At 42.3% G+C, this 18,788-nt stretch overlaps 1 protein-coding gene and 1 pseudogene across 5 annotated transcripts in view; both read right to left on the reverse strand.

Moving 5' to 3' along the window:
- LOC136834666 (uncharacterized) overlaps positions 1-18,788 on the reverse strand; it is a 155,720-nt gene that overhangs the window by 35,885 nt on the left and 101,047 nt on the right. For all 5 annotated transcript variants that reach the window (XM_067097261.1, XM_067097273.1, XM_067097255.1 and 2 more), the window contains one exon: positions 14,880-15,013. In XM_067097261.1, the coding sequence (XP_066953362.1) occupies positions 14,880-15,013 (134 nt within the window). The remainder of the gene's footprint in view (positions 1-14,879; positions 15,014-18,788) is intronic.
- Positions 18,346-18,464, reverse strand: LOC136838383 (5S ribosomal RNA; annotated as a pseudogene).

Below are 18,788 nucleotides of genomic sequence, written 5' to 3' on the forward strand. Positions count from 1 at the left end.
AGGCAGTTCATCTGGGGTTGCAACTTTTCAAGGAGGAAGTGTGCAACAAAACACTGACAGTGCACTCTGACAGTACGACTGCCCTGTCATACATCAAAAACCAAGGGGAACACACTCTTTCTCCCTTTATGAGACAGCAAGGGATCTTCTGCTTTAGGCAGAACAATTTCAGGTCAAGCTTCTTATGTGCTTCATTCAAGGGAAGCTCAACGTTCTGGTGGACGAATTAAGCCGCCAGAAACAAGTGTTACCCGTGGAGTGGACTCTGGACCCTCAGGTTTGCTCGGATCCATGGAAGTTGTGGGGGACTCCATTCATAGACCTGTTCGCAACTTCCAGGAACCATCATCTCCCCCTGCATTGCCCGCCAGTCCCGGGTCCTTTAGCATGGGCAACCGATGCCATGCTTCAGGACTGGTCGAGCAATCACCTTTATGCTCCCCCCCCCCGCCCCATTGGTATGGTAAGGTAGGTGATCAAGTTCCAAACTCATCAAAATCTGTCAATGATTCTAGCTGCTCCTTTTTGGCCAACAAAGGAATGGTTCCCGGACCACAACCTCCTGGCGGACTTCCCGAGACTGCTACTTCGAAAACCTCATCTTCTAAAACAACCACATTTCTGGAGCTTTCATCAGGGGTTGTCTACTCTGGCCCTTACAGGCTACAAACTATTAAGAAACTTCTTAAAAAGAAGGGGTTTTCAAGATCGGCTTCGCATCGCAAGCTATTGCCAAATGCAGGCGGCAGTCCTCTGATAGAGTATATCAGGCTAAGTGGACAATTTTTAGCGAACGGCATAGAAGGCACAGAGTGTCATCTGCTCAGACACCTATAGCTGAAATAGCAGACTTTCTACTACAGTATATCTGAAGACTGATAGAAACCTGTCATCTTCGACGATCAAGGGTTATAAAGCCATGTTAAGCTCTGTCTTCAGAACCAGGGGAGTCGATCTTTCCTCTAATCAGGATTTATCAGATCTTGTTAGATCGTTTGACACCATGAGACAGATGGAGGCAGCAGAAGGGCCTAGGAACCTAGTCGTGGTTCTTAAGTGGTTGTCTGGGCCCCAATTTGAGCCTATGCATTCAATTTCTCTGAGAGAATTAACAAGGAAGACCCTTTTTCTAGTTGCTTTAGTGACCGCCAAACGAATCAGTGAGGTCCATGCAATAGACAGAAGAGTAGGCTTCTCCCAAAGGACTGTTGTCTGTTCCTTCTCTTTGGGAATTTTAGCCAAAAAACGAGTCCATTTCCAAGCCTTGGCCTCGTTCCTTTTTAATTAAAAGTTGGTCTGAAATTGTAGGTCCAAATGAGGAAGAGAGAGTATTGTGTCCTGTGAGAGCTCAAGGTTGTATCTTCACAGAACAAAGATGATCTGTGGTTCTTCGAATGCATTATGGTGTTCAGTTAAGAATCCTTCTCGGCCACTTTCGGAGAAAGCCCTGGCATTCTTTGTTAAAGACCTCATCTTAGAAGCCCATTCTTCGACTGAAGGTGAGGCTTTTCCCTTGTATAAAGTGAAGGCTCATGAAATTAGAGCTGTAGCCACTTCTTTGGCATTCATGCATAATTTGTCTCTCTCCTCTATATTGGAAGCGACTTTTTGGAAATGTAAGTCAGTGTTTGCATCATATTATTTGAAGGAAATATGATATTTTTATGATAAAATAAAGTTTTGTACATACTTACCCGGCAGATATATACTTAGCTATAGTCTCCGACGTTCCCGACAGAATTTCAAATCTCGCGGCACCCGCGACAGGTAGGTCAGGTGATCTACCATACCCGCCGCTGGGTGGCGGGAATAGGAACTATTCCCGTTTTCTAATCAGATTTTCTCTTCCACCTGTCTCCTGAGGGGAGGCTGGGAGGGTTATATCGTATATATCTGCGGGTAAGTATGTACAAAACTTTATTTTATCATAAAAATATCATTTTTGTACATGCAACTTACCCGTCAGATATATACTTAGTTGATTGGCACCCTTGGAGGAGGGCAAGAGACAGCTAATAACTAAAAAACGGGAAACAACATATGTTGTAGGATATACAAAACCATGGTTCTTACCTGATTGGGCAGAAGACTTCATGGATACTGTCTATGAGTCTGCTTGCCTCAAGAGCTTCAGCGAGGATGCGACCTATGACTGACAGCCCTTCTGGATCGTGTCAACGGGGGATGACCCACTTACATGACAGAGCCTATTATGGATCGTGTCAATGGGGCTGACCCACTTACATGACAGAGCCTTTACCTGAATCATATCAATGGGGGCTATCCCTCTTACATGACAGAGCTAGGTATCAATAAAAAACAACAAGGAGCATAACAACCAATCCCGACCACCTGACCAAGCCTAACTTTGTTAGTGTTACGAATTGAAAGGGGGGTTTTACTCCAACACCCTCTTCCAATCAACCATAAAAATACACATCACAAAGCATTAAAATCAACTAAAATAGCTAAACTATAAAGGATTAGTTTCAGCTCCCTGTCCCAGCACCGAATCCGAAGATACGTACGCTCCTAGAGAGAAGCACTTATCATACGTAACTCTAACATCCCTTAAATAATGAGATGCGAAAGTTGAATTACACCTCCAGTAAGTCGCCTCTATAAGAGTCTGGAGAGACAACGTCTTGTGAAAAGCCAAAGATGTCGCAATGGCTCTCACTTCGTGTGCTTTCACTCTAAGGAGCTTTAGGTGCTCATCCTCACAAGACAGATGCGCTTCTTTGATGACGTCCTTAATGAAAAAAGCTTGCGCATTCTTCGAGATCAATCTAGTAGGATCCCTGACTGAGCACCAGAGACTCTCGACTGTACCTCCCAGCTGTTTCTTCTTATCAAGGTAGAATTTGAGGCTCCTTACCAGACACAGAGTCCTCTCCAACTCTTGCCCTGTCACTGACGAGAGACCTTTTAACTCGAAGCTTCTTGGCCACGGTTTAGAAGGGTTTTCATTCTTTGCCAAGAAGAAGGGTTTGAAGGAGCATATAGCTGAGTCTTTCTTAAACCCAACCCTACCTTCTAAAGCTTGTAGTTCGCTTATTCTCTTAGCAGAAGCCAGAGGAAAGAGAAACAGTGACTTCCTGGTCAGATCCCTGAATGAAGCTTTTTGAGGAGGTTCGAATTTCTTGGACATTAAAAATGTTAAAACTACATCCAAATTCCAACTGGGAGGCTTCGAGGTCTTGGATTTAGACGTTTCAAAAGACCTTATGAGGTCGTGTAGGTCTTTATCTTCAGAGATATTCAGACCTCTGTCTGAATACTGAAGCCAGCATACTCCTGTAACCTTTGATTGTCGGTACAGCGAGGTTGCACTGCTCCCTCAAGTACAGAAGGAAGTCAGCGATGCCTGTCACAGAGGTACTGGAAGAGGATATCTTATGGGTCTTGCACCATCTTCTAAAAACCTCCCACTTAGACTGGTAGACGCGCAAGGTTGAGGTTCTCCTGGCTCTGGCAATAGCCTTTGCAGCCTTGCGCGAAAATCCCTTCGCTCTGACCAGTCCTTCGATAGTCTGAAGGCAGTCAGATTGAGAGAGGGGAGATTCTTGTGGAATCTGTCGAAGTGGGGCTGTCTGAGAAGATCGTTCCTGTGTGGAAGCGATCTGGGAAAATCCATCATCCATTCCAGTACCTCCGTGAACCAATCTTGAGCTGGCCAAAACGGGGTGATCAGGGTCAGTTTCGTGCCTTTCGAAGATGCGAACTTTCTTACTACTTCCCCCAAGATCTTGAATGGGGGAAAAGCATACCCGTCTATTCTGGACCACTCTCGGAGAAGACCGTCTATGGCAACTGCCCTCGGGTCTGAGATCGGAGAGCAGTAGTTTTCCAATCTTGCGTTCCAGTGAGTTGCAAAGAGGTCGATATTCGGCCTTCTCCAAAGGCTCCACAGCTTTTTGCAAACTTCTGAGTGGAGAGTCCACTCCGTGGGTAGGACTTGATCTTTTCTGCTTAGTAGATCGGCCCTCACATTCCTTTCCCCTTGCACGAACCTGGTGAGGAGTCTGATCTTTCTCTCCTCCGCCCACAACAACAACATCCTCGCTGTTTTGTAAAGGGAGAAGGAATGTAATCCTCCCTGTTTCCTGATGTAAGCCAGGGCTGTAGTGTTGTCCGAGTTTACTTGAATCACATGTCCTGTGACTAGTGGCTCGAACTGGATGAGAGCTAGATGCACCGCGTGCAGTTCTTTCTTGTTGATGTGCCAGCTCACCTGTTCTCCCTTCCAGGTGCCTGACACTTCTCTCGAGCCGAGTGTTGCTCCCCATCCCGACTCTGAGGCGTCTGAGAGCAACACTAGGTGAGGGCTCGGTAACTGAAGAGGCAATCCTCGGTTTAATTTGTGAGGGTCCAACTACCAACGGAGATCCTCCTTTACTCTGTCTGATATCTGGAACGACGCTGCTAAGTCCTGAGACTTCTGATCCCATCTCTCCTTCAGGTAGAATTGAAGGGGTCTTAGGTGAAGTCTTCCTAAGGAAACGAACGCCTGGTAGGAGAGCGGTGCTTGCTGGAAGGAGGGAGCTTATCCCGCGAGAGGCGCTTGGCAGAAGAAGAGCGCCTGTCAAAAGGAGAAGAGCGTCTGTGAGGAGAAGAGCGCCTGGAAGGAGAGGCGCTTCCCTCCGACGATGAGCGCCTGGTAGAAACGCGCCTGCTGGGAGAAGAGCGCCTGCTTGGAGAAGAGCGCCTGCTTGGAGAAGAGCGCCTCCTTGAAGAATAAAGTTTGCTGCTGGAAGGGCGCTTGACGGGAGAAGAGCGTCGGCTCGAAGAAGGACGCTTACTAGAACTCTTGATAGGAAGAAAATCATCCTTCCTACGAGACAAATCCTTGGCGAGAGAGCCCACAAGAGCTGAAAACTTCTCTTGAAGACCGACCAAAATCTGCTTGGTCGACTCCTTGACTCCTACTGGAGAGGACGAGGGGGATCTTCGCGCTCTTTTCTTGATGATAGGAGAATCCTCCGGGAAGCACTCAGGGCTCGAATCTAATGCTTCTCCTCTGGGAGCCTTCCAGGACCTCTTCAGAGGGCGCGACTCCTCAGCCAAACTCCTACCGCGCCTCGGAGAAGAAAACGAGTCAGACGCAGAAAAGCACTTCCTCAGGATGCCTTTTCTATGGCGATCCAAGGCAGCCTGGGATGCAACAACAGGATCTGCCGAAGGGACGCCTGACCGTTGGGGATGCTCTACATCCTCCTTGCGGCTTTCGACATTCCTCCTCCACTGGTCCTGGGAGTTTGGAAGAGGTCTAGGCCTAGGAGCAATGCGGAGCCGATCAGACACCCCCTCCACTGCACTGGGGACACTGCACACATCACTGTCACTCTTACCTTCTTTCATCCAGACGCAGTTGCGATTTCATCCTAAGGATCTCCGCCTTCATTGCAGCCATTTCAGAAGACGAATCCGCAGGTTTGGTGAAGGGAGAAGGGGCTGAAACCAGAGTATTAGGAGAGTCTACAGTGTTATTTTCTACTTCAAGCTCAGCAGAGCGAGACCTACTAGAGCTTCTAGAGGAAGCCTTCCTAGCTCTATCCTTCTCAAGCTTCTTCAAATAAGAAGTCAAAACCTTCCATTCCTTCTCAGACAGATTCTCACATTCCTTACACCTATTGTCCAATGAACAATCATTCCCCCGACACCTCATGCATACAGTGTGAGGGTCTACCGAAGCTTTCGGCAACCTCACCTTACACTCTTGCCTAACACACACACACGAAACACAGGTGTAACATTAATATCAGACATCTTAATAGAAAAACCCCAAAAACAGTCCACAATAGCGTATGCCAAGCCAAAGATCCAATACGTCACCAAAATCCGTCCAAAACGATCCTCAGCAAGCGAGAAACGAAAATCAAAGCAGGAGGAACCAACAACAGATGTTGCCGGAACCAGCAACAGAGAAAATCTGATTAGAAAACGGGAATGGTTCCTATTCCCGCCACCCAGCAGCGGGAAAGGTAGATCACCTGACCTACCTGCCGCGTGTGCCGCGAGATTTGAAATTCTGTCGGGAACGTCGGAGACTATAGCTAAGTATATATCTGACGGGTAAGTTGCATGGACAAAATGAAAGTTTACAATAATTGCAGTACACTAGATCCATTTTTGGTGGCTAGTGTGGTGTTGGGGGAAGATGCATAGGAAGCATTCCTTCCTTTCTTTGTCTTGAATTAAGGTTGTTGAGTTTTTAAGGGAGCCTGGGGTACAGTGTACCGGAGTGCCCTCCAGCCCTTCTTGGTTGGGCAGTGGTTTTTAATCTTTTTATGGTATTAGGTGACGTTTACTTTTTTGTTGTATATTCTGTACTAACCCTGGGTAGGGGCAACATAATTACCCTTGTCAGCAACTGGAATCATCCTTGCTACAAGGTACCTACTAATATAGTAGGCAAGCCTTGGCTGTACCGCTGTGCCACTATACGATAAGGAGAGCACCAAACAGAGGCAGTACCTTCCTGCAGCAGCTCCCTTGTCAGGTAAGGAGACAACAGGCATATTTAATGCCAGCAATCTTTTCTATTCTCAAATTCATTATCACTACTAATGTCTTGGGGTGGATTTGTGCATGCACCTCACCAACTGTCAATGTGGGAATCAGCAATGTAATTACTTGATAAGTTACTTATAAAAAATTACTTTTTTATGATAAAACAAAGTTTTACATATACTTACCAAGTAATTACACGATTCGAGCCCACCCTCCTCCCCTTGCATGAAATTATGGCATAAACAAATTGAATCCTTTTGCTAGTTGTTCCTCTCTTACTGCAAAAGTGAGTGGGGTTAGTCACCTAGCCAAACAAAATAGCACAACCTGCGAATTTCAAAATTTTAGCTGCTGAGAGAGTGAAACTAGTAGCAATGTAATTACTTGGTAAGTATATAAAACTTTATTTTATCATAAAAATGTCATATTTCTTTGATATTTGTGCACCAAGATATCAAGGACTGGGAGGTGAAAACTAATTTCATGGATTAGGATAAAAAAAATTAGTTTCGTGTTAAATCTTAGTTCGTTTCATCACAGTCTCTTTTGCAATAAATTACACCAAATCATAATTTAGGTGGGAGGCCAAGTTGCTGAGCAATCCAGGGTGTTAGCAATTGCCCAAAGGAAACATGGCAGCATCTGGGGACTGGGTGAGTTAAAGACTAAGGCTCAGTTAACTTAAAGTTTTACTCAGTAGAGCAGAAAATCCATAATGTAAAACCAGGTGCCAACACTGGTATTGTCCATTTAAAGGTTACACATAACAAAACGAGATATGCGAGATGTAGATGCTATAAGCCGGAAATTGTTTCTTGCACGATATGAATGAATAAGGATGGAATTAAGAATTAGAAAACTTCCAACACATCTCAATTGCTGAAAATTGGTGGGTCATGAATACTGGTCCAAAGCCCAAAAATTTGTGCCTAACATTTCACAGATATAATTCAGCATAAGCAGGCTACACTAGCAGATACCTGCATCAAAACTGAAATATATTTTAAAAATGAAGAAGAGAGGATTCCTAATCTCCAACACTCTTGCTATCACCTCTCCTGCCTTGTAACATGAATGTTCCTGTATGTTCTCAAGACAGCCAACTTCAATCAATATGAAACGGTATCCCTCGATACTTGCTCCTTTTACATGGTGACAGAGAGCAAAAATCTGAAGTTGAAATCCCTAGGATCCTTACAAAAGGAACAGTCGTAAGGTCCTGACCAATACCGATTTGAATTCTTGGCCATGGAATCAGGAGCAAATGACATACCAACATTAAGACCATCCTCTGGCATAATAACTATACATGGTAGTGCACGTAGCTCACTGACCTATCTTTAGATGCAAATGCTAGCAGAAATACCATCCTCAACCTGAAGTCCAGCAATGGTGAATCCTAAAGAGATTCATAAAATGGCTTGGAGAACCTGAAAAGGACGATACTTGAGAAGCTTATGACACCTTCATGGAACCTCCTGAAAGAGCAGGATCCACCACTTCAAATCATCTAAAGCAACCATACCCAGACCTCAAAGTAACCATTTGCAAGAAGGATGGAATATAGTCCTTGATAGTGGTGACTGCCAACCTTCAACAATGGTGCAGAAGTGTTCATCTAAATTTTTATCACTACTTACATTTGCCAAGTTTTCTCCTATTACATTGCTTATTTCTTTGGGATCAAGTATTCTCTTTCCATCTTTTAATATGACATGTCTAGGTGGTTTAACATGGGTACCATTTATTTTCCTGAATTTTTCCTATATTTTTTGTATGGGAGTATTATTTGAGAGATCTGATAAACATTTCCTCCATGAAATGATTCTTCCTTGAATTACTTCCTTTTTAAATTTTGCAGATAATTTGTTATAAAGAGGTTTTAATATATTTTCTATAATAATATAGTCATTTTTTGTAAAGTTCCTTCTAATATTGGTAATGTTTTATTAATTTTATTGAATCTTTTATTCAAATTATCTAATCATCTCCCTAATGAGTGTTTTATCAGACCACAATGGAACTTTGTTTTGTTGGATGGGGTTTTGATTTTGGTATTGCTATATTAGCAGCATTTTTAATGAAATTAAGAAATTTAGTGGTTTCATTATGGTCTTTTAAATTTCCAAATGGTGGGATATTCCTAGTGTGCAGTTCATATCGCTTCCAATCTGATTTATAAATGTTATAGTGAGGGAAATGTTTGCAGGATTATTTTGTAATAAGGAAATTAATATTGGGAAATGATTGCTGGTGTGCAAGTCATCAACTGTATTCCAATCTAATCTGTCTGCTATACTGGAGGCACACAGAGTCAAGTCTACTGAGGAAAATGTTCCATGTGTTTTTGAATAATATGTGCTGCCTTTGTTATCATTTATACAGCGTATGTCATTTGAATCCATAAATTCTTCTACTTTACTTCCTACTCTATTTGAGTTTGAACAACTGTAGTCCCATATTGGGTTGTGAGCATTAAAATCACCTACTATCAATGTAGGTTCTTTGTCATTGATAAGTAATTCTGTAAGTTCATCAATGTCGTAATTTTTATTAGGTTGGTTGTACACATTATAAATTACGTAATTATCATTTTTTTTTCAGATTTTAATATCTGATACAGTATTTGCAAGTCAGCAATGCTTACAGGTTCTTTGTCACAAACAGCGTTGTTATGTACATATATGGCTTTACCTAAATTTCTTTCTTCCTCTTGTGATATTGATGCTTAGGTGTATTTACTATTGCTGACAAAGTTTTGTTGACATGATATAAACATATCATTGGTTCATATTCTTTTAATAACCGTAGTACTTCTAGGTGTAATCTGGTCTGCAGACCATTTACGTTCCATTGTATATAGTTATTGAAAATATTATGTTACATCGGTTGAGTTTTGCTTTCTTTTTTTGTATTATCAACTTGGATTTTTTCTATTGATTTGTTTATGACATTTACTTGTTTTTCTTTCAAGTGTGCAAAGCACAAGCAACCCCTTTCATGGGTGCTCAAATCAGTGGTTTCTCTTTTTCTATATTTCATAAAATTTCTTATAATGTTTGTTAAACCATCTTTTGTTATGTTTTTGTTATTATTGCACACTTCAGTGAAACAATCATTACATCCACATTTGTTATCATGTATATTTCTTGTTTCATTTGTTCTTGTACCAATTACTGGAGATGGTGTAATCTCTTCTCCCTTGACACAGTCATTGTTATCTATGGTATGGATCTTTTCTACTGCTTTGGTGTTTTCGATATCTGCTTCCATAGGTTTTACAGTACTATTATTTTAGGAGACAAAGATATAATCTTAGCTTGTTTTTGCTTTTGTTCTTTCTTCATATCCTTTGTCTTTGGTTTAACCAATGTTTCTCTAATAATAGTGGGTTTCTTTGTTTTGGGTGGAGTTCTCTCCAAAGGTCTTATTTTATCTTTAATTTCCAGTCCATCATGACTTTCCTGTTACTACTGTGGTAGCATCCTCCTGCGTTCCTATTTGCATTATTATTTCATATGAATTGGACAAAATATTATCCATCTCATTTATTTTTATTCCTAAAGCATTAATTTCTTCTTGAGATTTACTTTTCTGTGCTCTGTTGCTTTTATCTATTTGCCTTTTAGTTTCATTATTTGCTCTTGTTGTTGAAGAATATGTATGTTTCTTAGATGGCTCTTGAATTCCTCTCACTTTTAACTCCAACTTAGCCTCTTTATAGACATCCCTGTTCTTTCTTTTAGCATTTTCAATTCTTTACTGTATACATAGTACATACATTCTTTGGACCCTGAGTGATAATCTTGCCCAAAGTTTACACACTTTGCCTCACTACACTTTCATTGTGTGGTATGTTCGTCAGAACCACAATAACCACATATAGGTTCCTTTCAACAGTTCTTCTTTGTGTGCCCATATTTACTACAATTTTGGCAATGTACAGGCAGTCCCCGGTTATTGGTGATCCGGTTTTATGGGGCTTGTCTAGCGATGAAAATCGGCAATTTTCGGCGCCAAAAATTGCCGATTTCCGCTTATCAGCATAAAAATTGGGTAATGACACCGATACATACCTAACAGAGGCACCGATCTCCAGTTATCAGTGCTGATACCTGGTTATTGGTGCTGATACTTGGTTACCAGCGCCGATAAGCACCAAAAATTGCAGATTTTCAGTTATCAGTGATTTTCGCTTATAGTCACGCCGTCGAAACAGAACCCCTGCCTGCCTGCAGTGGTTTTGGAACGTAAGGTCTCAGTTCTTTATTTTGGTAAAAAATTTTTAGCTTTTGAGGTAGATCTTGCCCTTCAAATTTTATTTTTGCAATTCTTAATACTTTATTATTCTGTTTACTTGGTATAATATATACTTCACTATCTTGGACTTCGGACTTCATTTTAAGATAGTCCAACAGCATAATCTTATCGACCAGTTCGTCATTATTTTCAGAAAGTACAATGGTACCCTGGATGCTGATTGATTTTTTGTTGTGGCTTCTACAAGCCATGTCTTTATTTTTATTAGTCTAAACGACATTTCCATCGTTGGATGTCTTTTTAATAAGTTTTCTACCTTTAGGGCGGAAATGTGTTATTCTGTTTCCATGGTTAGAAACCTTGACCAACTTCCATTACCAAAGAGAGAGCCGAAGCCAGTTAAGGTCGGGTCAAGACAATATTTACTTCTTTTGGATTTGTTTTGTACTGGAGCATAAGGTTCCAGTGTAATTACATTAGGATTCTTTTTTATTTTCTAAAGAAAGGCTGTCAGAGGACGTTCCAGAGGTTGTCAACTGTGCCGAGTCGGTAACATCAAAGGACCCAGGGATACTCAAATCTTTAAAGCAACTGCTCATAAAGATTAAAATTAAGAAAAAAAAAACATAAATGAATAAACCTGAAAACCTTAAAAAGATATCACTGGCCATTTATGGAGTTTATTCTTCCACCAATGGCACAAGTGAGAACTATTTCCCAAATGTCCGTGTCCCTACCCTACCCCACAACATGATTAGAGTGGCCCAAGTGTAAGCCAAACCCACTTGCTAATACAAGGATACAATCATCTCCACCCTAATCATGTTATGGGTGAACTGGATAGAATGCAGAGTCCTATCCCCAGAACCAGACACCCCTGGAATCCGTAGTCCAGTCCTAAAGAATAGTTCTGCCTTTGAACTATCAATCTGATAACTCTCAGGTCCGAACATTATCGGGCAGTTGATGGTCCTACCACAGTTCCCACTATTTAGCTTCAGATATAAACCCAATCCCAGCTATAATATCTTTTCCTTTTTAACAGGTCCAATAAATTTGAGCAAAAGTAAAAAAATTCCACAAAAATTAATCGAAACAAATATATAATGATATATGGGACTCTTGGACTCAAACCCAGGAACAAATTCTTGGAGTTCAAGGGCCCCCTCACCACGTCAAGGACTGGTAACCAAGACAAAATAAAGCTTGACACTGGAAAACCTTTCCTGCTCACACAAAAAGCAGGTATTCATCACGGATGAATGTATAAGGATGTGGAAGCAAGTATCCTTGAGGTCATGGGATGCCAGAAAGTTAGTTGCCATCCTGCTTTCATCTTGGCAATGGAAATAGAGGACTGAAGAACCAAGGCATTCTCTACCTCTTGGGTCTCCACTGTATGACTACAAATCCATCTACTGGGAAGTAACAATTAGGCTTGTTTCCAGACAGGGAAGTCAGTAGCAGACCCTGATTATTTCTATTGACCATGGCTCTGGTCCCATCTCCACTCAGGATTTCCAGAGTTCCTGGAGACAAGCCCTACTCTGAGGAACTGTCTGGGGATGAAAGCTGATAACTTCTACCTGAATTACCATGTGACTTTCTTGCAAACAGTCTCCCTGTCCAGAGCCAAAATGGCAATCAATGTTCCTTGCAGAAGTTGTCCTGCTGGCAGTAGAATACAACCCTGAAAGCATGACTGGAATCCTCTGCTGATGGACCTCCGGTGGGAGGATGATTCAAATCCATGACTCCTCCGGCAGAGACAGAGAACAGTCTGGGAGAAACCATGCTGCCGAGGCTGAAAATTACTCCCTTGCTTGTTGTCAAAGTCTGCTTCTAGAGCTCCCTGATTATGCTTGCTCTTTCAAAGCAATAATGGTTCTATGGCAAGTTCAAGAACCATAAGCCTTTGATATTAAAGGGAGCTAGGAATTGATAGAGAAAACTAGCAACAGCAACATCCTTCTGGCATTAGCAACTTTGTCTGATAACTTAGGTTCTTCAACAATGAGTTAATTGCACTCAAGAACCCCTCCTGAAAGTTTAATCATAGCCTGGGACTATAAGGAAAATGCTTCACAGTACTTTCCATGGATGCCTGTGAGGAACAGCCTTGAATCCAGTAAAGCAGTTGGCTCACTGGGTCATCGCTAGTCATTTCCATCTGAAGTTCAGAGGCTTGTTCTTCATCCTTTTGTACCTGTGACTCCTGAAGACTAAATGTTTCAGCTGCAGTCCAGGTCCCTAGTAAAGGAGGACTCTTCCTGCAGAGCACTGGCCCCTTTTGGTTCCTTTGCTTCTGAATGCTTGACCAGCAGCACACTGCCCTGGAGGAATCATAGCAGGCTCTCTCAAGTGGCATCAGGAGTGTCTGTGGAGAAAATGTGCTCTTAAGAGTGTTAAGTGTCTCAAGAACCACGTGTCTTGGGCATGGAACCCTGGTTTCCTATTTGGAGTCACAGGAACTGGAGATCTTGATGGTGAAGAAGCAATTTCTTTTTTTGAGAACCACACTGAACCACCATTACTGGACCTACATCCTAATATCTAGGATCAAAACTCTGGCTAGGGAAGTAACCAGGCTCCTTGTTCCTGCTAAATTCTTAAAATTTTTAAAAACAGCACTGTCTAGTAGCTTGGTCACAGCTCCAAAGAACCACTTTTGCCAGTTTGTGCCTGTTAGCATTACCCTCAGAAAATTCTCATTAGTATCTACCTCTGCAAACTAGCATTCCACTCTTGGTCTGGGAAGAGAGGTAAAGACATCATGAGCTACAGCTTCAATTCCAGGAGGGGAAGGAAGAAAATTTGCTAGCAGCCACAGGTTTCTCAAAACTAACCTAGAGATACTCCTCTGCACACAATACTAAAGTCCTCAAGTATGGCATCTAGAGCCACTATTGTAGGTAACTAAAAACCTAAATAAAAATCCTCTTGAAGACTATTTCTCTTACCCCATAATTTCACAGATCTAGTCTGATTCAAAAACCTCACCCTGTCAAGGTATTTTGAAATCTACTACATCATCTGACAATACTCTAATTCCCTCTAAGTCATTCCAAAAGCATTGCCTTTTAGATGCTGAAATTACATATGAAGAGGGAGCACTGCTGTTTTTTAAAAATTGCCTACATGAATTCTTGGAGTGAAGGCATATAGTACCTAAAGGCTCTAAGGACTGAGAAATTTCACGACATGGACTAGTGCTTTTTCATTGGGTAGTACTATTAGAGGTGGTCAACAAAAGAAGTAACACTTGCCCAATCAACTGAGATGTTGAAGCTAATAAAGAAAATGTAGTTCAGTGGTACAAGAATAAGAAATATCATTCTGGCTGACATCCAGCCTCCCATCCCATATAGATAAAGCTTGGCCTGCAGCTAATATAGGGCCAGTAGAATACACACTGAGCAATGGTGAGTTAGGTTTCTAAAAAGTAATGGGAGACCTCCACGATGCCCTTTATAAAATCCAGTTACCCATTAGTCAGTGTTTCTTTTCAAAGCTTGTCAGATTGACACAGCCCTTATTTCACGACCCTAACCTTTACTTGTGATGCAACAGACCCAGACATGCAACAGAAGCCTTTAAAATTACTGTACATACTTGCCTTAGTTAGCATGAATTTTTTTTTTTTTATACTTCCAATTTAATCATGCTAGTGGGTGAAAACAATTGAGATCCCCCTCTATAAAAGAATTAGTCTTCCAAATGCTATATAAATCAAAATCAAGATAAAAACAACTGCAACAAGCATACCTCATAAGTAAATATATCCCAACAACTGAGTCACTAATGTACATCAATATGCTAGAAGTAAAATGAAACTATGTAGCTACTTACGGGCTATCACAAGGATGATCATCTTTAAATTTGCTTAATATTCCTCATGAACTATATACATAACAGAAAATCTGTCTGATTTCTCAATTCTGTATAGATGTAGTATGACAAAATCTCAGTAGATCATATGTTACCGCAGTAAAATTAGCAAATGCAAGCCTCATAGCAAAGAGCACACTAACTTATCTTTAGAGGAGCTTTTACAGTACTTCTGCATGTATTCAATTTGGTTAGATAACTCATATCAATCAACTGACCTGGAGGAATATAGCATGAGCCTGCCCAGCATTATTAAATACAAAGCCTTCTAAATCTCTTCCACCATGGGTAAACTCAAGTACTATGTGTAACTGGGTGTTCGGGAAGATATCAGGGCGATCATTCTCAGATCCTAAGGGGAAGAAAACAATTTCAATTACCTGTAACATCAATATAGTTTTAGCCAGGTAAGTTATCATATATTAACCAAGAAATTGTCCAAAAGACATACACAGAACCAGTCATTCATAAAAGTATAAACCAGTTCATTTATGAAAAATGAATACTGAGGCAAAAAATTACCAACTAAGAGTGATATTTGAAAATTAATAAATTCCTATTTATATGTAAGCAAAGTAAGTTTGTTTCTGGGAATACCATATATCTCCATACAGAAACTTTATGAAACATAACTGGGAAATACTTTTCTAGAGTAAAAATGATATTTTAATGATAAAATAAAGTTTGTTCATACTTACCTGGCAGATATATATATAGCTGTATTCTCCGAAGGTCCGACAGAATTTCAAATTTCATGCATGTTAGTGGCCGGTCAGGTGGTTAGTACCCATTCCCGCCGCTGGGAGGCGGTATCAGGAACCATTCCCATTTACTATTCAGATTTTCTAACGCCACTGTCTCCTGGGGAGGAGGGAGGGCAATATAAATATATATATCTGCCAGGTAAGTATGAACAAACTTTATTTTATCATTAAAATATCATTTTGTTCATGAGACTTACCTGCCAGATATATATATAGCTGAATACCACCTTTGGGGGGTAGAGACAGCCAAGAATTGGGGAAAAACCAATTATTGGTAAAATTATTTTGGTTCCTTATCTGATAGCGTAGCTGACTGAGTGGTTACTGTCACTCTAGTCTGCTTCTGCTTTACTAGAGACCCCAGCGAGGTAGTGACCTATATAGCTGGCGACTTCTAGATGATCTGTCAACGGGGGCGTGACCACAATGTGACTAGATCATAGCCCATACAAAGAGGACAAAAGAGCATTACTAACCACCTAACCAACACCTAAAGCGTTAGTTTGCAAGGGATTGGGAAGACTGCCTCCAGTAGTCGACCCAACAACCACAAAAACACAATTAAAAAGGGGATAGGATCAGAGTTACCCCCTGTCCCCAAGGTTGCTGAAGCAGCAATGTAAGGTCCCAGCGAAAAGCAATTTCGTATGCTACCTAAACATCTTGCCAAGAGTGTGAGGCAAACACCGAATTGACTTCGCCAAAATGTGGCACTAAAAATGTCACTGAGTACCATATTTTTCTTGAACGCCATGGAGGTAGCAACTGCCCTCACCTCGTGAGCGTTAACTCTCAACAACTTGAAGTTGGAGTCGTCACAACTAGAGTGTGCGTCCTTAATGACGTCCCTAATGAAGAATGCCAGTGCATTCTTCGACATAGGTTTAACTGGTTGTCTCACAGACCACCATAAAACATCCAATGGACCACGAGTGTCCTGTGTTCTTTTAAGGTAGTACTTGAGAGCTCTAACTGGACATAGAACTCCCCTCAGGTTCCTGTCCAATAAGGTCTGCTAAACCTTTAATTTCAAAGTGTCTAGGCCAAGGGTTAGAAGACCTATCATTCTTAGCCAAGAACTTTGGGCTTAAAGAATAGACAGCATTGTGTTCCTTGAAGCCCACATGACGGCCTCGAACTTCTCTCACTCCCTTCGCCGTGAGCAGTGAGGAATGCCATTTTCGAGTAACATCCTTAAGAGATGCAGAGTGGAGAGGCTCAAAAGGACTAAACATCAAAAACTTGAGCATTACGTCCAAGTTCCAAGCAGGGGAAATCAGCTGAGGAACCTTGGACGTCTTGAAAGAGCTCGTAAGATCGTGGAGGTCCTTATTGTCAGACAAAGCTAATCCTCTGTGTCTGAATACAATCGAAAGCATGCTCCGAAAACACTTGATAGTCGGAACTGCTATATCGAGTTTTTCTCTTAAGTAAAGGAGAAAATCCGCAACCTGGTTCACAGTGATAGAGGAAGAGGAAAAGCCCTTCTTTCTACACCAACCTTTGAAGGTTGCTCACTTCGCTAGATATATCCTTTAGATGAAGAACTTCTGGCTCTAGCGATGGCCCGTGCCACCTGGCCAGAAAAACCCTTCGCCTGACCAAGTTTCGATAGTCTGAAAGCAGTCAGGTTCAGAGCGGGAGATTCAAAGATATCTCGTGAAGTGGGTTTGTATGAGCAGGTCTGCTCTCATAGGAAGGGTCCTCGGAACGTCTACCAACCAGAAGAGAAACTCCGAGAACCAGTGGTTCGAAGGCCAAAACGTGGGGATGAGAGTCATCCTCGTCCCTTGTGAGGCCGCGAACTTGCGTATGACTTCTCCCAGAATTTAGAACGGGGAAAAAAGGCGTAAACATCTATTCCCGTCCAATCCCAGGGAAGAGCAACTATCGCAACTGCCCCAGGGTCGAGTACAGATGAGCTTTATAGAGGGAGCCTCGCTGTTCTTGAGGTCGTGAAAATATCCACAAGATGGCGACCCAAAATTTCCAAAAATCTTGGCAAACCTCCTGATGAAGGGTCCATTCCTTCGGCAGGAGTTGATGGCGCCAACAGAGCAGGTCTGCTCGAACATTTTCGACCCCTGCAACAAAACTTGTGAGAATCGAAATGTTGCGAGCATAGGCTCAAAGAATAATCTCTCTTGCAAGGCTGAACAGGGAACAAGTAGTATTGTCCGAGTTTGCTAGAACTACACGATTGCAAACTTGGACCTCAAGAATTGGCGAGCTAAAAGATAGCCGCCAAATCTTTGAAGTCGATGTGCCAGGACACCTGTTCCTCTCTCCAGGTTCCTAACACTTCCTCTCCTCTAGTGTTGCCCCCAACCTGTTGATTGACCCTTCGGAAAAACAACACTAGGTTGGGGTTCAGAAGCTTGAGGGAGATCCTTTCTGCAATTCCGTTGGATCGAGCCACCACCACAGATCCTCTTTATATAAGGAAGAATTCTCAATTCCTCTTTCAAGTCTTCCTTGCTTTGTCAGTTCTCCAACAAAAGAACTGAAGAGGCCTGAGATGCAGACTCCCAGAAAACAAACTTCTCCAGCGAGGAAATGGTCCCCAGCAGACTCATTCCTTCCTTCACCTAGCATGTTTCCTTTTCCAAGAAGGCCTAAACTTTTTCGTACATAGAAGTTGCCGTTCTTGCGACGGAGACGCTATAAAAGCCGCTGAATAGATCTGAATTCCCAGACACAATGGACAGTGAGGGGTTCAGCTGCGACTTTTCTCCACAGACCAGAAGTCCCAGGGACTTCACGAGTTGCAGAGTCAACTGAAGGTCCTCCAGATACGCTTCGCCGACGACGCCGAATCAACCAGTCGTCCAAGTAGAGTGAGATCCTGACGTGCGACAGATGCAACTGCATCGCAACGTTTTTCATGAGACGATGTAAACACCCTCGGAGCAAAATGTGACGCCAACAGCATCTGGTGTTCCCAGGCGGTCAACCATCCAAGTACTGACCAGACCCAACGCGTTGCTTAACTTCGCTGATCGGACGAAGCGGTGTTTTCAACGTGGTATGGCCGTTGTGCAGAGTCCAAAGCAGAGAGCCCTGAACTGGTACGCCTAGTCCCCAAGACAACCTGAGATACTTCACCGAACGTGGATGAATTGGGGCGTGAAGATAAGTATCTTGGAGATCCAAAGATACCATCCAATCCCGGGATGAAGGGCTCTAGTATTGGCTGCGAGGTCTCCATCTTGAACTTTTCCTTCCGGACCAAGTTGTTCGACCTGTTGACGTCCAAGACGGGTCTCCAGCCTACTGAAAGTTTCGGGACTAGAAACCATCTGTAGTAAAATCCCGGGAACACCGAGTCCAAGGTCTGTTCCACTGCTCTCCGCTCGAACATCT

The sequence above is a fragment of the Macrobrachium rosenbergii genome, chromosome 4 (assembly GCF_040412425.1).
Source record: "Macrobrachium rosenbergii isolate ZJJX-2024 chromosome 4, ASM4041242v1, whole genome shotgun sequence".
In the NCBI taxonomy this organism is placed as follows: Eukaryota; Metazoa; Arthropoda; class Malacostraca; order Decapoda; family Palaemonidae; genus Macrobrachium; species Macrobrachium rosenbergii.